The 27,180-nt window shown below is 33.7% G+C and overlaps 1 protein-coding gene and 1 pseudogene across 2 annotated transcripts; one reads left to right on the top strand and one right to left on the bottom strand.

The window, feature by feature from the left end:
* The first annotated feature begins 573 nt into the window (after nt 1-573).
* LOC103909610 (rho-associated protein kinase 2) lies at nt 574-26,433 on the top strand. Of its 2 annotated transcripts, XM_087304491.1 has the most exons (12): nt 574-717; nt 1,136-1,668; nt 3,751-4,000; nt 5,610-5,752; nt 5,840-5,978; nt 8,428-8,507; nt 17,866-17,970; nt 18,714-18,761; nt 18,870-18,953; nt 19,315-19,602; nt 20,998-21,268; nt 24,337-26,433. In XM_087304491.1, exons 7-10 carry the CDS (start codon nt 17,917-17,919, stop codon nt 19,432-19,434), a joined length of 306 nt encoding a protein of 101 aa, XP_087160617.1. In that variant the 5' UTR covers nt 574-717; nt 1,136-1,668; nt 3,751-4,000; nt 5,610-5,752; nt 5,840-5,978; nt 8,428-8,507; nt 17,866-17,916; the 3' UTR covers nt 19,435-19,602; nt 20,998-21,268; nt 24,337-26,433. The 2 variants fall into 2 exon arrangements, with proteins under 2 accessions (XP_087160617.1, XP_087160616.1); XM_087304490.1 differs by having other exon boundaries at nt 574-1,668; nt 3,754-4,000.
* LOC147838541 (uncharacterized) lies at nt 10,706-17,744 on the bottom strand (annotated as a pseudogene).
* Nucleotides 26,434-27,180: the final 747 nt, after the last annotated feature.

Genomic DNA, 27,180 nt, shown 5'->3' with positions numbered 1-27,180 from the left:
TTCACAACCAAAACAGTGAAACGTTTTTGTGTCAAAGAATCCAGAAAACAAGATTCACTTGGAAACTTGGTGTAAGTATTTGTGCAAAATAAACTCGTTGCGTCTCTTTTTGCAAAGCCTGTTGCAGTCTGATTGGAAAAACACAAAGTCTGTGTTCATTAGTGTTCATGCTTCATTTCATCTGGGACTTTAAAAACAATATTACGCAATTATCTCTGGCTCTCTACATGAGAATGCTTGGAAATAATCCCCTGATGCTCACATATATCCCACATTGTTTACAATTATGTTAGATATTATTTTTGAACAGCCTTCAAAGTTCTTTTCTGAAATAGTTATTTTTTCTATTATTAGACGACCCCAGTGTTCTTTCTATTTATAGAATGAGCAGATTTTTGAAGAGCCTTCAGATGTAAACATCAACTTGGCAACACATTTGTATTTTTAAGACACTGGGAATAGCTAAATCCCGGCTCAAATGGGTCATAATTATCAGTGTCTTAGTATGATGACATACTATGAACCAATCTAATGTCCGCCGCTTATAATAATATAAATATAACCTCTATTCAGGGCGAAGCAGTGGTACAGTAGGTAGTGCTGTCGCCTCACAGCAAGAAGGTCGTTGGGTCGCTGGTTCGAGCCTTGGCGCGTGGGTTTCCTCCGGGTGCTCTGGTTTCCCCCACAGTCCAAAGACATGCAGTACAGGAGAATTGGGTAGGCTTAATTGTCCGTGGTGTATGAGTACAGTATGTGTGTGGATGTTTCCCAGAGATGGGTTGTGGCTGGAAGGGCATTTGCTGCGTAAAAACTTGCTGGATAATTTGGCGGTTCATTCCGCTGTTGCGACCCTTAATAAAGGGACTAAGCTGACTAGAAAATGAATGAATGAATGAATGAATGAATAACTTCTATTCAATGTTCTCTGACTATAACTCATGCTAAATGTAGCCTACTGGCAACCTAAAATGGTTTTTAGACTTATCATGGAAACTACTTGGAAAATGGCAGAAAACATATTTTCGAAGGTCTGCTTGCACAAAATATAACTAATTAGGGACTTTTACCAGTAAACTGATAAAGTTATTTGTCTGTCATCAGTTTGACTTTGTACATTTTATTTAATGTATTACAGAAACCAACCGCTAGATGTCAGTGTTGGCGATCAAGTCAGGCCGTCAAACCATTCTAAGGAGCAAACTTTAAAAACAACGTTTTAGGCTACATAACAATTATAACATAGTATAGACACATACAATATATATTCTGGTATAACTAAGTCAAACGTTATCATTTTTAAATGAAATACTAAATTTGGATGTTTGCTTAGACATTCTTTTTGTTTTTAAAATGATTATTAGTTTTTTTTTAGTGATTTACGCTAAATAAACAATTGGTCAAGTAACACTAGCCTAAATATTTGGAAAACGAGTAAACTGCTCTTCTGTTTGTGTATTTTAACTCAACGACGAGTTTCCCGCGAGGTCTCCTGAAGAGCCAAAGAGAAAACGATAGACTCAAATTCCTGGACCCTTCAGGTTTCATCGGTAACCTTCAGCAGGTGTTTATGAGCGGGAACCGTCTGGAAAGTCTTCCTGCTGGCATCTTCCTTCAACAGAAAGAGCTTGTTTTTCTCGACCCTAGAAACAACACTGAATTTGCCCTCAGGTATGTTGGGTGGACGTTTGTATGCGTTGTTGTCTGGTAATCCATGGCACTGCGACTCTGCTTTTGGCGTAACTTATCTATGGCATTGGCTGCGTTTGCACGGAAAGAGAATTTTTCATGACGATAAAATTATTTGTCAAACACCTGAACACATAAAGGGCAAGAAACATTTCTGAAATTGCTGCCACAGAGCTTGGGATCAAGGAGAACACTAACTTAGTCTATAAGGGAATAATGATTATTAGTGGTTTCACAAAGGGCAGCCCAGGTCTAGGCCTTGTTTAATTATTTAAGCATATTTAATAGACATTATTTAGAAAAAAAAAAAACATTATCTTTGTGCATCTTGAGAGAAATCTATAAAACTGATGTAGGCTATTTTAAGATATCTCTCAGCAAATTTTAATTTAGACAACTCAAGCATGCACTTTAGTCTTGAACAAGCCTAAAGCTTTGTAAGTGAAACCTGGGGCAAATATTAGATCAGTTTCTACAATATAACAAGTAAAAAAAAAAAAAAGATTAAACATGTAAATAAAAAATAAAAAAATGTTTGAATTATTAGAGAAAACATCTATTGTGTATATTTAGAACAAAATCAGCTAAATCATTTTGTTAGAATAGTTTCAATTAGCATGTTGTACTGACCTCTGCATCATTGGAGTAAGCCAGATTTCCACAAATATTGCATTCTATAGGAAACTAAATAATTTAAAAGCAAGGTATTTTCTGAGAAATATTTCAGGTTGTACTCATTATGGGTATTGTATAAGCTATAGTATTATAAAATGCTAGTTTAGGAAATTAAATGTGAAATAAGTGATCAAATCAAGTTTGGAGGATAGGGACAGTATTAACGTTGTAAAAGAAAATTAATTTAAAGAATGTCTGATTTTGGTCAGCAGAGGGCATTCATCTCTGGTCAATGTCATTTACTGTAATGACACATCCTGTTGAAAAATTGGATTATTTTAAACCTATGAACTATTTTTGAACAAAATTTGTTTATTTTTGGGGTTCCACTGTGATCCTAAAATAGAGCTTAATGTGTAATTCTCTTTTGGTATTTAATTTGGCAAAATATACAGTATTACCCATTAAACGCAGCCTTGGTACAATAATTTGTACTTTTTAAAAAGCCCTGGTTTGGGATTAGGCATGGGCCGGTAAAAGATTAAAAAATAATAATGTTAAATTACTAAAACTACTAGTACTTCACTTAAATAGTATAAAATAGTATAAATAGTAAAATGTAAACCTGACTGAGAAAATAGTCTTGACTGGCTGTTTTTGAACTCTTGTATTTCACAGGATGCACATGCCCATATTGTAGTCAGTTAGTTATGAACTCATGAAAATAAGGATGACAAAAACTACAGACCTGTTCATTAGACCTTGAAGCCTAATATTTCTGCTGCTGTAATGTTAATGTTAACTAACCAAAACAAAGAAAATTAAACTTGATTTTAAATATAACATCATTTAAATAGCTATAACTTGTTGCTAGTTGTATTTTTATTAGTGCTGTCAAATGCTTAATCACATGAAAATTAAGTTTGTATTTACAAAATATATTTTTGTTGAATGTATATATTTAGCATATACATACACACAGAAATGTATATATTTGAGAAAATGTTAATTTATATCTTTATATGAAATATTTATATCTACATCAAATTATAAATACATATAAAAAATGATGTACATGTTATGAAGATGCAAATTTAAATTTTGGGTTTGATTAATTATGATTAATTGCTTGACACAACTGTTTTTGTGTATGTATATGTTCATACTTAAAATGTCATTTAATATTACATTTATAATTTTTATATTTTAAATTTATTATTTACATTCTGTAATTGATAGCATTAAAAGTTCTTTAATACCAGTATTTAAATTCTGAAATAAATATTCAAACGGTTAAATAAAGTCTGTGTTTAATATCACATTACTTATTATTTAATTTAGCTGGGTTGCTGCAATTGAAATGGAGTATTGTTAAATTTCACTGGTATTAATTACTGAAATATATTGTGAATTCTCTTTTCACCACTCTATCTCTCTGTCCACATACAGTAGCTGTGCTGTGCATTCCAACATGAAAAGTACCTTTATTTGGTGATGGAGTTCATGCCAGGTGGAGATCTGGTGACTCTGACCAACAACTATGACATCCCAAAGGAATGGGCTCAATTCTATACGGCAGAAGTGGTGCTGGCACTTGACGCCATCCATTCTCATCCATTCTCATCCATTCAACCTGCTGCTGGACCGCAATGGACACCTCAAACTTGCAGACTTTGGCACATGCATGAAGATGGACTCGGTGTGTGATAAGTGCATTAGAAGTGTCTTTTAAGGGGGTTTGATACTAACAAAAATGTTTCTCTCCTTTTTTTGATAATTTCATTGAAAAATATTTTGCTTAGTGTAATTATGTGCTGATTCCTTGGCTAGTTTAGGCCTGAAGTGGATTAATAGATATGACCACTAGGTGACACCACTACTGTAGGTCACAGCAAGTCTCTTACTCCTTTTCAAAAATGGTAGGCTACTATCTAAATCGGTACTTCATTTAAGTTCTAAGTTGTGTCTTGACAATAATAAAATAGAATAGTGGAAGTGAGAATGAAATTCAGGCTGTTGCATTGACGTTGTTGTCACCTCATGTTAACCTTTCGTCATCAGGCCTCATAGGATAGTAAATGAATTAATTTCACACTTCAGTAATTGATAATTCTGGTACTTTTTGCCTCCTGATTCATTCAATCATTCAATCATTCAGCCCTTCCAGCTGCAACCCAGTACTGGGAAAAACCAATACACACTCCTTTAAACATACACAGTGGCCAATTTGGTTTATTCAATTCATCTGTAATGCATGTCTTTGGACATGGGGAGAAAAAGCAAACTCCACAGAGAAATTCCAACTGGCCCTGCCGGGGCTCGAACCAGCGACCTAGTTACTGTGAGGCGACAGTGCTAATCACTGAGCCACAGTGTTGCCCCTACGTCTTAATTACTAATTCGGATGTACAAGGTCACATGCTGTTTTTCACAAACTTTATATAAGGGAAGTGTGGGATTTTGAATTTATTCTGCTTTGATAAGTTATTCAATGAACATTTATTCAAACAATTTATTCAAAATGGCTGATTAATTTAGAACCGAAGCAATTAGTGACTGTTTTTTGTTGATGATTTATTTAAAACAGATTGAAGTTCAAAACACACACACACACACACACACACACACACACACACAAACTCTTGCTCTAAGATGCACATTTTGTGCTTCAGCTTTGTTTGGTATTTTCTGTTGATCTGTTGAACAGAACTCACATTATTGTGTTTTAATGGATGTTCAGGAAAGCCTGCTTGTGTTAACTTACTTGTATTATTTCACTAAATCTTACATATTTTATAAACAAAACCCCATAAAGGAATATTTTTAACCCACCTATTTGTCATTGGGACTGCTTTCCAATAGTTTTAAACGTTTCTGGACTCTCAGGACGTGATTTTGTTTGTTTTTCTCAATTGAATAAAGCTCTCTGTAATGCCAGCTCACTATACAATTACAATTTTATTGAAAATTATAAATATCATACACCAGTAGTTGGTGTGTTCACATGTTCTGAACATGACTGAGAATGAGAGAGTTTCTTTTAGATTTTGTAGTGTAGAGATTTACAATTATCACCTCACACATTGCAGCAAATGTGTTTAAACAATCATTAACGTACGTTACAGAAATCCTCCATTCGGTGATGATAGTTGTTAGTGCTGCTATCTTGTGGCTAGATTATACAGTGCAGTCCTTGAATTGAATGAATATGAATTGTGTAAATAATTTAAATTTTAAACATACTTTTATTTCAGCTACATTAACTCAGCCAGTAATGATTATATCCATGTGTCTACATGTGTGTTTAGACTGGTATGGTACGCTGTGACTGCTGTTGGGACACCTGATTACATTTCTCCAGAGGTTTTAATTTCGCAAGGAGGGACTGGTTATTACGGATGCGAGTGTGACTGGTGGTCTGTTGGTGTTTTCATTTATGAGCTTCTAGTGGGTGAGTAGTGTCAGCTTCATATGCATCTCTTGTAATTTTATTTCAGTGTTCTCATAATCAAATGTTTTCTTCTGTCGATCTGGGAAGGCGACACTTCATTTTATTTCGAGTCTCTGGTGGGCACATATGGAAAGATCATGGATCACAAGAACAGCCTAACTTTCCCAGATGATATTGAAATGTCAAAGGATGCCAAACACCTCATCTGTGCCTTTCTGAGTAGTAGGTGAGACTGAGAAAATGAAAGCTTGATTTGAGTCTTTTTTTCTTGTAAAGTTCAGACTCTTACTCGCTTAACATACCCTTACTTGTTTGTTTTTAGAGGTTGGCTTGTAACATAATTTTTTTTTTTTGTCAATTTGAAATTAACTCTACTGTAAAAAAATAAAATAAAATAAAAAAAGCTAATTTTTAGGACACACATGATGAGATTTTTGGAGTTTATAACCTGGGTTTGACATTACCTTTTTTGATCACCAGCCACAGTGGCTAGGAGTTTTCCAACATTACTAGCCACTCGCCATTTTCACTAGCCACAATTTAATTTAATTTAATTTTAAAATATATTTTATATTTATAAATTTGAATTTGACATGCTAACTTTACTTGATTTATACTTTGTGTCCACATGCCTCCTTGTTCATTTACCATTTTTTGTGTGTTGTTTATGACCTTGCTCAATGAGCATGAGTACATGGGATGTGATTTTTAAAGTGTCGCAATGCAATTAATTTTATTTTATTTTTATTAATAGTTTATTTCACATAAGTTTTCAGGGCTCGACACTAAGGATTTGCTAAGTTTTTCTTTGGCTGCACCGAACTAATTATTTTCTTTGAAACACATTTTAAATAATGTGTAAAGCAAACAAAATATAGCTATATACATACACTTTTTATTCACAGTTGACACTTAAAAACAATATTCTTATGTACTGTAAATACATGTATCACAGCCAACTGGCTAGTGGGAGTGGCTGTCTAACCCGCCACGGCTGAAATCTACCCCCATTTGGCGGGTGTTATTGTCAAGCCCTGTTTATAACGTATTTAATGTAATCACAGGGTATCTTAGATTTGTTATCATATTAAATTTTCCCTATTTTGTAAAAGTTTGTGGTCAGTTGGATTTTTTTTTTTCTGAATGATTTTAGAAACACTTTTTTCCAAAATGAAAATCTTGAGGAATATTTCTTAAACACCAAATCATATATTTTTTTATTTAATTTAAGGAGATCCTACAAGTCTATATTAATATTGTGCTTTTAAAAGCTCTTCATAAAATAAGTCTTTCATAAAACTTTCATGTCCTACTGCTTTTACTAGACACAAACCCTTACTTGTTTGTTTTTAGAGGTTGGCTGGTAGTGAAATTAATTTATTATTTTTTCAATTTGAAATTTGTTTCACTGTAAAAAAAAAGTACATTTTCTGGACAATATTTTACACATTTTGATCAGATTTCTTTTGTAGTTTATAACATATATGATGTAAATACAGAGTACCTAAGATTTGTTATCACTGAAAACAGTAAAGTTTTCTTGCCATAAATTACAAGGCACAGAAAAAAAGGAGATTAATTTAGCAGCTTCAGTGAGAAAAAAATAGCAGTTTTTGCTTAGTTTATTCTCAGCTAATGTGATGGAAAAACATATGTTGTCTCTGTAGCCAGAATATAATGATCCATTTCCCCAAACACAAATGTTGGCTATAAAAAATTTATAATATTTATTAAACCATTCAAGATAATCAATTATTTTTTTCTCATCATTTTGCAGCCCTGTATAATTGACACACAGTTTTGTACAATCCAGTGTTGTTGTTGACTCTTTGTAGTGTTCTGATTGATTGAATTAGTAAATTATATGTATATTCGACAAAATACAACAATGTTAATATAATCTTAGCCTGATTACTACAGATACCTAAAATATAAATAAATACTTTTATCAGTGTAATCATATGAAATGTTCCATATTTTTTAAAGGTCTATGGTAAATAAGATTTTTTTTCTTTTAATGGTTTTAGAAAAATTCTTAAAATATACATATAATTCTTAATAATAATAATTATCACAAGAAATATTTCTTAAGCACCAAATTGCCCAAAAAAAAAAAACTTACTAAGCCATAGCAACAATTTAACTGAATTAAATTAGATTAAATTTAAAGACAACATACAAGCTGATCTTTATTCATGTTATGCCTTTAAAAACTCTTTATAAATAAAGTCCCTAATAAAATGTTAATTTCATCTCCTACTGCTTTTACTACATGTCAGCTTCATGGACGTTCACCCTCCAGCCTGACAACTTCCATCTGAATTCCTCTTTTCTCCTTCCCTCTTTCTCCTCCCTCACATGCCCAAATACAAGCATTCCTGATCTAACATACAGAGAGAGGCTTAATGTTTTCTCTCAGTGTTTTCATGTATACACACACACACACTCCTCCCTTTGCATTCAGGCATCAATGTCCCACACGTGGCAGTCCAAACTGCTGCACCCTCTCAATGCAGATGAAGTGAAAGGAAGGTGAGGTGAACGGTCCTTATTTTTGGATGTCTTTCTGACTGCTCCACTCCTCCATGCTGTGCTGTTGGATGTTCCTGTTGTATGGTCATTTAACGGATTAGCGCTTCTGTTTGTTTTGCTGACCAGTGTTTTGTTATGTTTAGGGAGGTGAGGCTTGTGGATGAAATAAAATGTCACCCCTTCTTCAAGAACGATCAGTGGACCTTCGACACCATACGAGACAGTAAGTCAGTGTGGCTGATCTGGGGGTCATGGCTTGTTATCTACATTTTATGCATGTGCTTGTTGGTAAAAGTGTAATCTTTCAATGTTGTTTTCGAGTTAAGTTATGTATTTGCGGATATTATGGATATGAGGATTTTGGAAGCACAGCTTTTTAATTTTCTGAATTTCCTCCTACTTTTTTCTCCACACACATGCAAACATTCACCTCACACTCTCATGCTACACTTTAAATGACAAAGAAAGTCAGCTTTGCATGCCATGTATTGCTACATTGCTCTTGCAGTTTTTGTGTGTGCACCGTATTAAATAAACCAAACATTTCATTATTTTCAAATTTTATTAGTTTTTTAAATTATTTTTTAAAAGTGTTTTAAATTATTTTATTTACTTTATTGTGTTTAATCTACAACATTAGTCTTTTATTTTATTGAGCATTTTATTCTGTGCACATTTTTTGCACTGTAATATCACTCTGCATTTTTTTGTTCTTTTGTTTTTATTAATTCATTTTATTTTTGTGTTTTTGGCTTCAACCCTCTGCTTGTTTATACTTTAAAGAATTAAAAATAATAATAATATTAATAACGATATTACTTTTTTATCTGCTGCAACATTGTGCTGTTTTGTACTGTCACTTATTTATAAATTTTGTGTATGTGTGTTTTGTTCTACAACATTTTTACAGTTTTGTCAGAAATGTTTCCTTTTAGAGTCAAATGATTGCAAATGTGCAATTGACATAAAATAAATAAAAAATCTAAGTGACAAAATGTTTCTTAAATAAATAATCAATTAGAAATTGATGTAGCTGTAGACAAAGAAGCACAATTAATGAACCACCAGAGGTTGTTGTAAAACTCAAACCCAAAAACTGACAGATATTGACTGAAATAATATATAATAAATTAATTTGAAGTAATCCGCTTTTAACACATTTCACAGTTTTGTCATTGATTTCTCGGGTGGTCTCAAGTCTACACTAAAACTATTCCTACTGCCTTATATGGTTCAGTTGAGTCAAATTAACTTTTCTAGTCATCTCAACTTGCATCAATCAAATAGATTACAATTATTGAGTTAAACTTTTTATAACTTTAAAAATGTTATTATATTAAAATATGTTAAAGCAACATCAAAATATTTGTTGTCTTGACTTTTTGTCATTACATTTTTTACAGTGCAGCTAAAACTTTTTTTCTATTCTTTAGCGGATAAATAGCTTTTTTGAATTGCCTGAAAAACCACCTCTTGCTAGTCTGAAGTGTGTGTGTGTGTGTGTGTGTGTATGTTTGTGTGAGATTGGCAGTTTTTGCTACTTAAACATTTCCAATGGACTTATTTTCAATTCATAATTTCAGTTTGTGCAACTGTAGGGTAATAAAAAACGTAGCGACAAGAGACCTGCACTAAAAGTCTTTAGTCTTGATGGTAAACTAAGATTTCATTAAGTTAGAATTAGATAGAAGTAAAATTTAATAGATTATTAATGGATTTTCATCATTTAAAGATGTGATGAGATAAAGTGGTTTCTATGGAAGCTTGTTTCTGCCTCGGAAAGATAGCAATTATCTGAATTATTCGACTTTAACAATTCTAAACAAAAAAATCTGAATTGCAATATAAATCTTAAAGGTCAGACTCCAGGATCTGTAGGTTTACTGTATTAGTGCTGGGCAGATTAATCACATGAAAAATATAAGTTTGACATTATATATGTGTGTGTATTATATATATTTGTTTTGTAAATGTGATACACACATACATAGAAACTAAACTATACAAAACCATTTTGCTACATTATATATGTTTTCATTTATGTTCAATCTAAATATAAATAAACATTTTCTTTAAACAAACAAAATTCAGTACTTTTGAAACAGAGAATTAAGCAGATGAACACAACACACAGCACCTACAGTATTGTACAAAACACATTTTTATTGAATTTGTACAATGTTGTTCACCCTTATTCTCCACATACAGTATGTCTCTACTCCTCTACTTTGTTCTTTGTCTTCCTTGTTCATGTTACTTTTTCTTCAACACCTCCTCCTTGTCTTCCCTTTCAATGTCATTTATTGTCTCTTTCTCCTCCATGTGCTCCTCAACCTCCTCACTTTTCTTTCCTTCCATCTCCTCCACTTCTGCTAACATGCAGTTTTTTTCTTGGCCGCCTCCTCCTCCTTTTCTTCACCTTCACCACCTCCTCCTCCTCCTTTTTAATGTCATTGATTTGCTCTTTCTCCTCAATGTGATTCTCCACCTCCTCGCTTTTCTTTCCTTCATCTCCTCCTCTTCTTCCAACATGCAGTTTTTTCTTGGCCGCCTCCTCATTCTCCTTTTCTTCACCTCCTCCTCCTCCTCCTTTTCAATGTCATGTATTGTCTCTTTCTCCTCAATGTGATTCTCCACATCCTCACTTTCCTTTCCTTCCATCTCCTCCACTTCTTCTAACATGCAGTTTTTTCTTGGCTGCTGCCTCCTTTTCCTTTTCTTGACCTTCACCTCCTCCTCCTCCTTTTCAATGTCATTCATTTGCTCTTTCTCCTCAATGTGATTCTCCACCTCCTCACTTTCCTTTCCTTCCATCTCCTCCTCTTCCACCTTGCAGTTTTTCCTTGGCCGCCTTCTCCTTCTCCTCTTCTTCACTTTCTCTTTCTCCTCCTCCTCCTCCTCCGTTTCAATGTATTTTATGTCCTCCTCATTTTTCTCCTCCTCAGCTTTCATCTTGTCCTCCTCCTCCTTTATTTGCTCAATCAGAAACTTTGCCACTGATAGCCTTCTGGCGACGCGTTCATGCAAGCTCTTTTCTTCCTCATCCTTCTTAATTTTCCATCTCCAGAACTCCTTCTCTGACAGTCGGGTGCTGGTATCGTTCTTACTTTTCTTTATCTCCACCACCACCTTCGCCTCTTTCATCACCTCCTCCTCCTTCTCCAGCACCTCTTCCTTCTGCATTATTTGTTTCCCTTCTTCCTTTTTCTCCACCACCTTCTCCTCCTCCATTTTCCTCCTCAAGAACTCCTCCTCTGTTAGTCGGGTGCTGGTATCTTTCTTTCTTTCTTTTTCTCCACCATCACCACCACTACCACCACCACCATCTTCTTCTTTTTCATCCCCCGCTCCTTATTCTCCACCACAATCTCATTCTGCATTATCTCCTTCCCTTCTTCCTTTTTCTCCACCACCTTCTCCTCCCCACTTTTCTCCTCCTCCTCCTCCTCCTCCTCCTCCTCATTTGTCTTCTCTTGCTTTGTGTTATCTTTCTCTTTGTCCACCATCACCACCACCTCCTCCTCTTCTTCCATCTCCTCCTTTTTCATCTCCACCAATTCTCCTCCTGCATTATCTCCTTCACTTCTTCCTCTTCCACAATCATCTTTTCATAGATCTCAGTCTCAGAATCTGTTAAGACAAATGATTGCAGTTTGCATTACAAAGTCATTTTCAAGTAGATGTTAAACTCCAAATAAAGGGGAGTAAAAATACAGTTTATAAATGACATTATAGTCTAGAAAACATTGAGATGCAAAAACCATAATTTACCATGAGATGAGGAAAGTGTGAACGGCTCATTACTAGGAGAGAAGCAGAACCATCGTAGAGCAGCTCTGATGAAAGAAGCAACCTTGCTCTTCTTTTTCTTCTTTCTCTTTTCTTTCACTTTCTCCTTCTCATCTGTTAAAAGAGAAATGATTGCACATCCTTACACACTTGTCCACAGTAATTTGATAATAATTTAAAATGAACATTCACCAAAAACAAAAACCCCAATATATAAACATTTTAAAAAGTTATTGTAGCTAAACCAAGGTTACCACAAATTTACTATGGATTTGCTACACTTTTTATTTTATTATTATTTATTGTAATTGACTATAATATTTTATTATTTTCATGTTATATAAAACTGCTTACACAAATGGTCAATGCACCAAACGATATAAAAACTACATGTTCAGTGCACTTTTTTAAAATAGAAAACTGAATACTGGGGTATATTGCACAGCTAGAGTTTTTCAGCCAACAGTAAATTTCCGATGAAAGATTTCTGTGATTATTAAAAAATTTATAAGGTTGCTTTTACAGCATAAACATTGTAATGTAGTTAAATTACAATCAGTTAAATTAACGTAAGCATTCGTTTAGTTGTTCAAGCATAAAACGAGACGATAGTCTATTGTATGGAACCGCTAGCATCGTCAGTACCAGCAGGCTAGCACAGAAACTCTGTTTAAAATTCTGAGCTAAAATAAATTTTCATGTTTATTTTAAATGTAATTTCATGCAGTGCTTCTTGTCTGGTCTGAGACCCACTTTTTATTAAATATATATTAGGCTGTGAAGATCACATATTTTTAAAGAGAACAGATCTTAAATGTGGTGATTCTGTAATGGAAAGACAGTTCACCAAAAGCCATCTGGGCTGTCGATTGAAAATTAAAAATCTGTTTGCATATCTCATTTTACTGAAGGATTTTAGACTAAAGTTGTATCAGAAAAGCTGAAAATGAAATACATTATCATTTTACCCAAAATGTTTCATTAATATGCACGTAAATGCAATGATAGCCTAATATAACCGTACTATTTAGTATTCACTATTTCAGCATATCCTGTTTCTCCTATTCATTAACTTTGTAGCTCAGTAATTACCCTACTGATGAAATAATATCATAAATATAAAGAAATAATGCCAGAAGTTACTATTATCACTGTTAATGATTTTTCTAAATGACACAATATTTAACTGTAAAATGAACTGTATTTTACTGTAGGACATTTATGCAGTATGTTACTGTAATTTAAATTTGCTTTATGAAAATGACTATTTTTTTTTACAGTAAGGATAATACATACAATTCTGTATGTACATATACCATAAGATAAATGGTGCTGTAAATATAAATACAGTATTTTTGCTGTAATTGATTTACAGTAAGTTACTGTAGATTTTACTTGAATTTGTTAACAGAGCTCTTCAAGAAAAAAGCAGTTCAACCAACTGTCTATTATCCTGTACAAACATTAGTTTTAATAGTAAGTATATTATTATGTGAGAAAAACACTGGATATTCATTTCACAATGTAAATATGACTCACTATTAGTGGCATTTAATTTATATTAAGTTTATAAATAGGCATGAAACTTAAGGGTTTATAACAGAAACGCATTAGGTTGAATAAGAATTATACTCAATCAATTGGGACCAAATGCAAACAATATATATTTTTGCATTTTTGTGTAGTTCTCTTCATAATAAATATACTTTTAACAATGTTAAACTTGTAATTAAAAAAGGGCATGTTAAAAAAATTCTATACAACTAGAGTTTTCTTGTTTTGACACATAAAAATATGTGGTAAAAAAATAACTACATGTGTTTCTTTTTCAATTTCCTTGGTCCAACCGGGCCATTAACCAAAAACCACTAGTGTTTAGACATGTATGATCTAAAATCTCATTCATAATGGTCCTAAAATGATCTTAAAATGTCTTAAATTTGACTTGATAAAACGTGCAGAAACGCTAAAATAATGAGTGCTTTTGTTATGGTGCAGACAGAGAAAGGTAACTTTTTACTACAATAAAATCACATTAAATACATTTCCTTATTGAAATCATTGTTTATTTTAAATGAATTCAAATCCAAAGAGCTAGTCATAGCTGTTAAGTATTGCCAAAGTATTGCAGAATACATAAACAATGAGTACAATCTTAAAGTGATTAATGTAATACATGTATACAATATATACCTAAAACCCAAACACACTTAGTTTTAATAAGTACGCAAATAAGAAAAACTGATTAAAAGATTATTAAAAGATAATGGAAAAAAATTAAGAATAATAAATAAAAATACAATACACAATGGTTTATTTATTCAGATGGTTTGTAGTAATACCATCCATATATCCACACATATATATATACAGTAGTAGTGATGCAATTGTGTTTTTTGCATCATAATAGTAATTTAACTTTAATAATGGAAATAAAATAAACTTTAAACAAACCTGAGATGGAAATAATGAAAAATGCTAAATGGAATAATTAGAGGAAAAAAACATAAATCCAAAATTATTTAGTCACATAATACAGTATATATTCACTGGCCACTTTATTAGGTACACTTCACTAGTATCAGGTTTAACTTCCTTTTGCCTTCCGAACTGCCTTAATTCTTCGTGGCATAGATTCAACAAGGTACTGAAAATATTCCTTAGAGATTTTGGTCCATACTAACATGATAGAATCACTAAGTTGCTGCAGATTTGTCGGCTGCACATCCATGATGTGAATCTCCTTTTCCATCATATCCCAAAGGTCCACTATTGGATTGAGATCTGGTGACTGAAGAGGCCATTTGAGTACAGTGAACTCATTGTCATGTCCAGGAAACCAGTCTGAGGCATTGATATAATGCTCAATTGGTACTAGTTGGCTTCAATTTTGCTAAGAAAATATCACCCACACCATTACACCACCAGCCTGAACCGTTGATACAAGGCAGAATGAATCCATGCTTTCATGTTGTTGATGCCAAATTCTGAACCTACCATCTGAATGTTGCAGCAGAAATCGAGACTTATCAGCCCAGGCAATGTTTTTCCTTTTCCAATCGTCTATTGTCCAATTTTGGTGAACCTGTGTAAATTGTAGCCCCAGTTGCCTGTTCTTAGATGACAGGAGTGGCACCCAGTGTGGTCTTCTGCTGCTGTAGCCCATCCGCCTCATGGTTGGATGTGTTGTGCGTTCAGATATGCTCTTCTGCATACCTCGGTTGTAACGTGTGGTTATTTGAGTTACTGTTGCCTTTCTATCAGCTGGAATCAGTCTGGTCATTCTCTTTTGACCTCTGGCATCAACAAGGCATTTGTGCCCCCAGAACTGCGGTTCAATAAACCCTAGAGGTGGTTGTGCGTGAAAATCCCAGTAGATCAGCAGTTTCTGAAATACTCAGACCAGCCCGTTTGGAACCAAAAACCATGCCACGTTCAAAATCACTTAAATCACCTTTCCTCCACATTCTGATGCTCGTTTGAACTGCAGCAAATCGTCTTGACCATGTCTACATGCTTAAATTTATTAAAGTGCTGCCGATATGATTGGCTGATTAGATTGGCTGATTAGAAACACAGTACAGTGTTTACTCTATACTTTGAGGCTTTGTAATTCAATTTAAGATGAAAACAAGTGAAGTTGGATGAAAAAGTTGTGGTGTTTTTCAGATTGTTAACACAACAAAATAAGTGTTCAGAGGAGGATATCATTGAAGATCATGGCTTAAACCACACAGAGGTGCATATTGTTTTTAGTAATAGCAGTTTTCATAGTAATATTAAATAATTGCTAATGTAATATACGATAAATAGAACATGTTTTTCATGTCAATTAAAGAGATGGTTAACCCAAAAATAAAAATATACTTGTTGATTTACTCAGCCTCACGCCAAGATGTAGGTGACTTTTTCTTTAGAACATTAGTTTAGTAGAAGGCATATTTCGCCCAAAAATGAAAATGCTGTCAACATTTACTCACCATTAAATGGTTTACTAGTTTAAGTTTTCCAGTTTACTAGTTTAAGTATAAATTCAAAAAGATTGTATGATATTGATTAATAAAATGCAAGTCAATGGCTACGGCACGTTAAGAAAAAACAGTACCATACAGACTAAACATGGGTAGTATGGTGGCTCAGTGGTTAGCAATGTTGATTTACACAAGAAGGTTGCTGGTTTGAGTTCCAGCTGGCATTTCTGTGTGGAGTTTGCATGTCCTACTTATATTCAAGTGGGCTTCCTCTGGGTTCTCCGGTTTCCCCCACAGTCCAAAGACATGCGCTAAAGGTGAATTGAATAAACTAAATTGTTCGTAGTTGTTGAATGTGTTCGTGAATAAGTGTGTATGGGTGTTTCCCAATACTGGGTTGTGGCTGGAAGGACATCCGCAGCGTTAAACATTATGCTTGAATAGCTGGTTCGTTCTTCTGTGGCGACATCTGAAATAGAAACTAAGCTAAAGGAAAATGAATACAAACAAAACTAAATTTATACCTTTAGCTCAAGATAATAAATTAAAGTCGTATAAAATGAATGTTCAATTAGTGCAAGAACTGAACTTTATTACCTTTTTTTCAGCCTTGGCAAACCGAGTATTCATTTTTTTGGTGGTGTAATTGATCTTAAATCGCACGAAAAATTCACTGTTACTACAACTGTTGCTGAAAACGCTAATTGTACAACCCATAATTATTTTTTGTCTTATTTTCAATAAATGATTTACTCAAAAAAAATTTTAATTATTCAATGGCATATTTTTTAATGGCTGGTTGTCATTACCTATTGGATAAAAAATGTAATTGCTGCCTATAACTTTTATTTTTGAGTGTCGTTAAATGCATATGACGGTGATTTTAAACATCAGTGGTTTTATCTAAACTATAAGTTGTTATGCCAGTACTTCTGTGTTATTTGACTGTTTGTAACTCCATAACTACCTCAAAAGAGATTGAATCTCTTTCTTGATTTTTGCGTTTTCAGATTTGAATGTAGTGACTAAAAGGATTATTAAACATATGCAAATCCCCATCATTTATAATCTGTTGCGTGTTTGTTGATCTTTTAATTTATCATGCAAGTCACACCGAATACATTAATGCAGGCTAAACAATTAGTTACAGCAAACACCTTTAACTTAAGTCATCATTATATTTTACAGGAAAGCCTAAATGCTTTCATACATGTGATTTGAATGACGCGAGAGGCAATCTCTCTGTGGTAGTTACAAATTTAGGATTAATCTACAAGTAAAAACAATTATTAATCCGTGGGCCACTTGTGTTTCGAACCGTGGGTTGTGATCCGTACATATCACGGATCAACTGTGATCTGGTACACCCCTATTTACTACTAGCCTTGACTTACATTTTAATAATCACCAACGAGCTAAATCCTCTTTGCTAGGCTAACAAGAAAAGTCATCCGAACCTTGGATGGGTTGAGGATGAGTAAATTAAGAGCAAATTTAATTTTTGGGGAGAAATAAATATCCCAGTAAAGTGAAGGAGATTAGAACTGTAGGGTGCATACTAGGGCAGGACACGTTTATAATAGCTGCTTTATAATTGCATGTGGCACAAAATTAGCACTTAGCTTTCTAAAATAGCTGATGTGATTTCTCCTGCAGCAGAGTTATCTACAATCGCTCTGTTTGTAGGCGATACCCGGCATAACTGAAGTGTTTCACTGCATTCTTTAGATATTTGCTGCTTTTAATAGAATCAAACAAACAACTGGCATTAGGTTGTTTTTCTGTTAATGTTTTTTTTTTTCATGTGTTTTGTGCACGTAGTCCAACAACCTGGAGAAGAGGCTTGCAAGCAAAGGAATAACTGGAAAATAAATGCCGGTAACAAAGACATACATGCAGGACAACATACAATGGCACTCATATGAGGTTTGTTGGCTATTTTAAAAAGTAATATCATCACAGTTTAAATGGGAATGTTTTTTTTTTTTACATTACATAAGTAGTACATTATTCTGAATACATTCATTTCATGTTTTGTCTGTGTTTTCTTATATATAAAATAATAATAATAATAATAATAATAATAATAATAAAACTTAAAATTTCTAATATTTAATGTAAAAACTACTGTAAAATATTAATCTTGTATAAAAACCTCTATATTTTGTCTAAGTTTTAATGTGTCCTGTTTATTTGTTTTCTAGAACAAAAAATCGACACTTGCTTAGAGTAGTGCAGTATACGATGGATGTTTTAATGGCACAAAACTATTAACCATTAACCAGAGTCATTTAACAGACACTTTTGTCCAAAGAATTGAGTAGGTATTCAGCGATTCAACATGAAGTGCTATTTATTCAAAGTAACTTGTTTGCTCAGAAAATTTTAGTGCTAGAGTAGAAGTTTTCATTATTTTTTTATTTTATTTTTTTACAGAGAGGGAGAGAAGGAAAATTTGCTTCTAGGTTGTTTTGGTATTATTTACCAGGGGTTCTGGTGTTCTCTGAAGAGATGGGTTTTTAGTTGTTGTTTGAAGGAAGCCAGTGTATCCAGAATCCGAGTGGAAATGGGAAGATCATTCCAACAGTGTATAGCAAATTTAAAACATCAAATATATGTATTTAAAACAGATGTAATTCCTACAAACTAATTATGTTGTATCTCAACAGAACAGCAAATCACGGCTGGAGAAATTGTCCAAAGATCTTGAAGAAGAAGTAAGACATATTGTATTATCCATTCATCCAACAAAAGCCCTTAACTCGGAGGCATTCGGAAACAAAGTGCAGGTTTGTCAAATGGTCTCTTTGTTGCTGTTGTTGTAGGTGAATGCGAGACAGGAGGCGGAAGACAACCTGAGATCCCTGGAGAAAGAGAAAGTTTTACTGAAACACCAGCGTACACAGAGCGTAAGAAAAGCTGGTCTAGAGAATAGAATGACATGTTATTTATCAGCCACTTTATCTGTCGTTATCTGTCCTTCCATGAATAATCAGTATTTAGGTATTAAATATTCATGAGCTAAATGTACCTCTTGGGATAGATGATATGCTAAACCATTTCAGATAATAAGCCATTTTTAATGCTTTCCACAATAGACACAAACACAGAATACAACACCACACCCCCGGACAGTAAGCTGATGCTTCATTCTGTTTCTCCAAGCATAAGCTCATGCTCCCTTATTTCATTTGAGCATAAGCCACTTGCACCTCAAATTAAGCAACTAAATGTTGGCATCTCTCATTTGAACTTTTCTTCTGTGTGCAGAAACTATATGCGAATGAAGGAGAGAGCAAGAAAGAGGAGCTGGCCGTGGAGTCGTTATCTGTGGCTGAGAGGTCGCTGTGTATCCCACACAAGGGTCACGAGTTTGTTCTAATGCTTTAACACTTCCCCTAGAGCTGCGAGGTCTGTCCACGACCCCTATGGCACGTCTTTAGACCTCAGCCAGCTATCGAGTGCAGATGCTGCAGAGTCAAGTAGCATAAAGGCCACATCGATCGCAAAGAAGAGGTCCTCGCTGCAGATAGAGGATAGGAGATCACACTCAGAAAGGCACAACAAACTCTTTTTACTTTACTGTAGCTGATTAAACTTAGAATGTTAAAATATTTGTCTGGATGCAAGGCAAAATCTAATATAATTTCATAAATGAATGTTATTAATTAACAATTAAATAAATATAAATGTAAGAAATAATAATTTTTATATATCATTAAAAGTACATATAAACTAATTATAGACAAACAATGCTCAGCATAAATGAGTACACTCCATTTTGAAAATGAATATTTTTATCGATTTCTCAGTGAATATGGGTAATATATAATGGTACATTTCAACAAAACAGATTTAATAGACAGATGTATTTATTAAAATAATATTTTAGTCACAGAATGTCTTTAGAAATGGAAAGATAATACATTTAAAAAAAAACTACAACATTTTACAACAACTACAAACTACGACATTTCAACAAAATTGCATATATTTTTGGTTTCTCTGTATTTTGCTATTTTTGAAAAAATTCCTAACATATAAATTTGTGGTACTAATTTTTGAACCATTGTTGTCAGTTATTTGTTAGATAAGCTCCAGATTTGTCTTCAGTACTGATTAAACTAATGTATATGCACAAATATAATATTGTAAAGCGTCATATAGAAAAAAATGGGGGGGGGGGTATACTCGTATATGCTGAGCACTGTAAGCGGGTATTTATGGATATTAGTCATAACTGAAATATTCTACTTTTATTCTACTGTTATTTTAAGTCTCTTGACGTTAGCAAGGCTGCATGTATATAATCAAATAATATTTATACACATAATAATGTGAATTGCTTCTTTTTTTACAAATTAGTAATTTGCTTATTTTGCATGGGATATAAAATAATATATCATATATTTATATTGATATATTTTATTACTACATGGAAAAAAAAGTATTTGATCAAAAATGTATTAACACCAAACAAATTGTGGCATATTTCAGCCAATAATATTTTAAAATATTTGAATGTATTTTTTTATTTGTGTTAATGTTAATTTACTCCTGTGATGTCAAAACTGAATTGTCAGCATTTGTTTTTTCAATGTTGCATGATCCTTCATTTTATATTTACGTACTTTGTATTTTTCATAAATCAAAATACTACTATGATGTTTATGAAATATTTTATTATCAATGCTGAAAACAGTTGTGCTACTAAATATTCCAGTGGAAACTGTTAGAAGCTTTTTAAAAGACATTAAATAGAGCTGAATTTTACTGGATTTAGATTTTTGTAACATTTTAATGTATTTACTGTCACTTTAGATTGATTTAATTGCTTGCTAAAAAATGCTTGTTATAAAATTGTTGATATAAACTGAAGCTTTTGAAAATGCATATTAACACATGGAATTTTGAACTCTGAAAAGAATCTGTTTTTTGGTTTTTGTCCTCCAGTGAATTACGACATGTCTACAGCGAAAGAGATGCTGCTGCTGGCAAACTCCACAGAGGAGCAGAAGAAGTGGGTCAGTCGGCTGCTCAAGAGGGTTCCGCGTAAACCCTCTATCGCCCACTCGTCCAGCATAGCCATATCCGATGTGCCCTCAGAGGCAACACCCACTGCCCTTTCCCCTCAGCGTCGCCTCGCTCAGTCTTCACCCAGACTTTCACACGAAGCAGCCATCAAAGTGCACTCTACACGACAGCAGCCCTCCAGCAAGAACAGGTGAGGAGGAGACGCTTTCACTCACCCAACTTATTCCAAACATGTGTCTCTCTACTGTTCAACACAAAAGAAGACAGTTTGAAGAATGCTGTAAATTGGTAGCCGTTGGCAGACATAGTAGGGAAAAACAAATACTTTATTAGTAAATGGGTACTTTCTTCAAAATACCTTCTTTTGTGTTTAATAGAAGAAAGATACTGATATAGATTTAAAACTGATATTGACAGAATTTTCATTTTTGAAAAAACTATACCTTTAATGCCCTGATATAAAAGATGTTTTGTTCTTGTTTAGAAGAAAAAATAAGTTCGAAATTCCTGAGCCATTGTTTACTGTTTGTGAACATCTTGACATCATCAACACGCCTCAGTGATGTTTAGATGAATATGTAAATATGTGCTGTGCAATTTTTTTCTAACAGTAATAACTAAATAAACGTTAACAAAAATGACTGTGGTGACAAAACAGCAGTTTTCAGCAATCTAGTCATGTGGAGTCCCATCATGTTTATAGCAGTTTAATCAAATACTTTAAGTATTAAGCTTTTTAAGTATCAAACATGATAAAATCTTCTCCTAATAAAATTACTCTTCCACTGTAAAGCAGCTCTTTTAGTCTGAAAAATAAAGCTTCTATATTGGCATAGACGGTTCCATGAACAGCTTTTAATATCCATTCCATAAAGGTTTCATTACAGTGAAAAAATATAATTGATAATCTTAAATATCATTGAATATCTTGAATTCTCGCTGAGAAAAGCGTTAATTAAACTAAAAGGTTCTTTGGGGAACCAACAATGGTTAATTTTTAATGCAAAATCTGTGCAAAACTTTTTAGAACCTTTATTTTGAATTTGTTGGATAGTATTGGCCTCAATACACTTAGCAGAACAAATGAGCTGAAGAAGATTAACCTGTTAAAAAAGGCGGAGCTCTAAAGCACCACCTTCGTAAAATGGGACCAGGCAATGACAGTTTAAAGGTTTTTACCAACGGATGCAAACTTTTGCTCAAAATGACAACATCAATTTCTGTTGATGTATACTGGGGCCTTTAGGTTATAATGAAATATAGTATAATTGGAGGATATAGTTAAAAGACTTCATCTAAAGCAATGTTTGAAATCTATTACTAGCACTTGATGTTTTATTGGATAAAAAGAGAAATAGCTTAATTTATTCATCATTTGCCATTCAGCTCTTTGCCATTACCTCATTTTGTGTGCCAAATATATTCCATTTCATTCTAAAACATGTTTATTTGTAGTTCTACAATAGTAATGAAAAAGGATTATAATTTAACAGTTTAAAACATTTGAATGTTTATCGTGCTTTATTAGTTACAATTTGCATGACTCAGCATTTTAACCAATTGCAAAAATGATGCAAAAAAACTTTCTGATCAACCGCTGAAATAAGCATTTGTTTTGTTAAATATAAAAATAATTATCATTAATTGAAAACATTCTACTTATGTAATGCTAAAAACTTTCTTTTCTTTTTTTCATTAGTCAAAGCTCTTCCATGAAAAATTAAATGCCTAATTCATGCCAATTCATGTAAAGTCCCTTTCTGAACAATAAATCTTTTTTACTTTTCTGCATAGTGCATGCACTTCTGTCTGAACTCTTCTGCTCAGCTTTAAACAAAAAAAGTGTATCACTGCACTGTTATTATTGTTGCTCTGATTAATTGCTCATATATAGATACATATCTCAAAATAAGAGAAAAGTTCATCCAAAAATGTACTTGTATAGACAGCTCACTGTAATGTTGTGCAAGGAGTTGTGGTCACTTTAAAAAACAAACACCTCACTAAACATAAAGAAAGTCAGCAAATCAATTTGGCATTGTCATTTTTGGGTGAACTACTGCTTTTAATTGAGGTAAACATAGTGTAGTGTCATGTTTGTAGACTTGGCTGTAAAGATCTCAATAGCTTACAATGATACCGCTAACCTTTTGTAGCCCTGGCCCAATGCTTCGTATCATTCTTCACTGACCTTTCACCTTCACTACTGGTGTAAATGTGTGGACAGTAAGTACAGTGCACTGCATCTCTTTTCTGCTCATCTTCACATGTTTGGCTGCTTGTTCTCTTCTCTGTTTGCATCTGAATCCTTAGTACTAAAAAACATTCCACTAACAATGCAGGCTTTCTCTTTTAATTCCATAATATTGCCATCGAATCCTATCTAAGCTGTGAATATTATATTTTATTTTATATTATATTATTTTCAACCAAGTAAACGGAGCTTGTTTCTACACATGAGGCTTGTTTTCTATAAATTAGGATGTAGTGTTTTTTTTTTACCACAATCTGTTAAAAGATCCAGTAATAGTTGATGTTCTGAAATAATCTTTATTCTTTGCCTTTTTTCTTAGATTTTCCTACCTTTTAATTTTATTCGCCCTTTTGTGTGTTTTTTTTATCTCACTTTTTCAATAAGAAATCATTTTTGAATTTTTTTTGGCAAATAGCCTTCCTACTATATCAGTTTACTTTATATAACAAACATATGTACAGGGTAGGGCTGGGCGATAATTCGATATCGATAATTATCCAATATATACAATTTTTCAATAAAACGATAATGACAGTTCGATAATTGCTCGATAATATTTACGCACTATGCGTAACGTTGCGCAAGCATTTTGCAGCCTGCCCTGCCAGATGCCGCACGGCCCGCACGCCGTACAAGTTTACAGCCATACAGTGTTAATTGCACTTAAATGAGTAAGAAAGAAATAAGGTAAAAAAGGTCAGAATCACAGACACTGTTGACAAGAAATGTCACTAGACTTCATGAGCTACTTCGTTTTTTGCTATCCGATGCAAAACAGAGCAACGTGCACTGCAAACTGAGCAGACGAATTGTGTCATCAAAAGCAGGCAACACCATGACCTTTTTCACCATGTAAAACAAGACCACCCTTATGAAGATGCTAAGAAATTACAGACCTAAACTAGTGTTAGTAAACCAATGCAGCTACCCAGCAGAGTCTCATGTCATCCTTTTCGAAAGCCGTGTCTTACGAGAGACCTCCATCTCCTCTCTCTTAATTTCAGCTAACCTTGGTGAAGGCCGGATAGGTGATCATCCATCTGGGGTCTATGAAAGCGGAAAATGTCATAGTGTTCGTTTGGGCAAATGGCAGGACATCCAAGTGCCAAACACCACAATATAAATGACTGGGGAAGGGGACGGTACAGTATATGATATTTAAATACAGCACAAGCCATAAATCACCTAAAGTATCTAGTTTTAATTTTAAGAGTAGAGTGTTTGTGTCTTCCTATACTATACAGTTTGTCAAAAAGTGTCTTCTAAGCCAGAGGTTAGAGGTCAGAGGTTATTTTCGGACTCCTTATAGGGTTGTTAGTAAGTGTGACTGGATGTTTAAGTGTGTTTCCAAGAGCAAATGAATGATAATTACGTGATCATCAGAATTTATATACTCAAGTATTATATCTATTTTTGTTCAGAAAAACAAATATTTAGTGGCACAGATTATATTTTTGTCATCTGTTATTTTGAAGAACACCTTCAATAAGCATTACGTCTGCTCTATGCATTATTGAAGACTGATATCATGATGCAAATATGCACATTTTATTTAATGCTGTGACAAATTTGTATGCATAGTGCAGACTGATGGAACATGGTGTTGGAGGAAAAATGGGTGGGAGAAAAACTGAATGATAGGATATTATGTATAATTGCTGACTGATGGATGCGCTCCGTATGAAAAACTGATCCCAGCTCAGCTTCTGTATACGCCATTTAAAGAGGAGCTAAACTGCCGGACGTTTTGGGATTTTGGTGTGTGTTTAAACAGACAAACACACTTAATATGTAAACATGTTTATTCTGCGTGTTTTATTGTCAACACGACTAATTTTCTCTTAAATGAGCACAAACAGTTACTAAAGTAATGGAATGCTTTCATTATAGATTTGTGCATTCTTACAGTGACACCACTGTTATAAAACAAAACAAAATGAGAGATTCATTTTCTTTTTACTTAATAGCTATGGTAACTTTAATCAATAACAGAGTGTGTTAGTGGAACAACAGTTTTGCGAGGGAACACACAATACCTTTGCGAGGGAAAAACTTTTCAAAATTATATTTTCCTATCACTGTCCTTTTTTTTCTCCCACCCATTTTTCCCCACCATCACGTCCCTTCTAGGTCTCTGTATAATCGTGATTACTTAATAAAATGAAGCTTTTTTTATTGTGATGTTTTTAGAGGGGGCAATAAAAATGCTATTTTAAATGTAAAATGTAACGTATGCTGATATTATTTTCACTTGTCATGGATAAAAAAAAACATCTTATGATTTGTTGTGAATGACTTACAAGAATTTAATGATAAAAGTCCAGTGTTACACAAAACTTTGATGCACATGTGGACCTGGAAAACCCTTGTTTGCATATTGACAAATGTATTCAATGTGATTTATTAAAGCAGGATCAGTTACACATGCTAAATATAAGGCTGAGGCATCAAGCGATTGAGGTTTTAACTAGAATCCATACATTTGTACTTCTGTTGCATCTTGCTCATAGATATGAGCAAATATTATTTTTTAACTCTTACAGTTCTGCTCAGCCTTTTTTCTCAGATACAGAATGGCATTTTACATCAAGGAAAATGCAGACAACTCCTTGAAAATGATAAGGTCATAGTCATTTGTCTTCATGTTAACTTAAAACAGCTACCCAGTAAAGTTTTTCCAGGAAACACCACAGACCTTCGTGTTCATTTCAGTAATTTGAGCTCCATATCATCTGATGACCTGAAGATCTTCTCCCATCTACGGTATCTCAGTCTGACCAGAAACCAACTGCAAACATTGCCTGCGGATCTGTTTGTGGGCCTGTCTAATCTTTATGTGCTTGACCTTACAGGTTATGTGTCTTACAAAACTATGGTTACTTACTACACGTTTAGTAGAATAAGATGGAAGACAATGTTACAGGTTTTCACCTTTGTTCAAAATATCTTCTATACTGTTAGATTTGAAAGCATTTGGGGGTGAGTAAATTTTCCTTTTTTGTGAACTGTCCCTTTATGTAACACCAATGCAAGGTAAGGGAAAAAAGTGTAATTGATTGCAAAAAAAATATACACTTAAATAAAGTACATTTTAAGTAAAATCTTATTTTTTGTACTGAATGAAATTGGCATCTATCTATCTATCTATCTATCTATCTATCTATCTATCTATCTATCTATCGCTTTGTTTAAGGAAAAACTGTAAATGGCAATAGTTAGCCAAAAGAAAGGTTCTTTAATCACCTTGTTTATTTATAGTATTATGCATTACGAACACCAATTATGCAACACCAATTTTTGCTTAGGTTTTTCATCTGTTAGGTAACAAACTGAAAGCTTTACATTGGCGAGTGTTTGGTAATTCTCCTCTTGTGGAGCTTACTCTGGCGGATAACCTGCTCTCCTAGCTCCACGCAGACTGTCTGCCGGTAAACAGCTCTCTTCAGCGGCTGGACTTGGCTAACAGGTTCACCAGGTTACCTGTGGCATTTCTACAAAGACTCGGCAATCTCCAGAGTTTAGACTTTAAAAATATCCAGCTGGAGGAACTGACTCCTGGAGCTCTGGTGTCTTTGTGAAAACTCGAGGCCCTTTACCTAGCGGCGCAAAAAAGGGGTATGCATGCAGTATGTGCGGCGCATAGAGGTACCAGGGCGCCACACATGGGGGGGCGCCATTGTGCCAAAACTATTTTTGAAACTAAACATATTATTATACATATTAAACAAAATAAATACATATGTTTGGTTAAAAATGTTTATCCTGCATTTTATATAAATATATAATTTAGTTTTTTATTGAATAAAAATATATACCACCCCTCCCTCTTCATTGACCATTTGATTGAT

Source organism: Danio rerio, chromosome 22 (assembly GCF_052040795.2).
Source record: "Danio rerio strain M-AB ecotype USA chromosome 22, GRCz13ab, whole genome shotgun sequence".
Lineage (NCBI taxonomy): Eukaryota > Metazoa > Chordata > Actinopteri > Cypriniformes > Danionidae > Danio > Danio rerio.
This window is presented reverse-complemented; position numbering and strand designations above follow the sequence as displayed.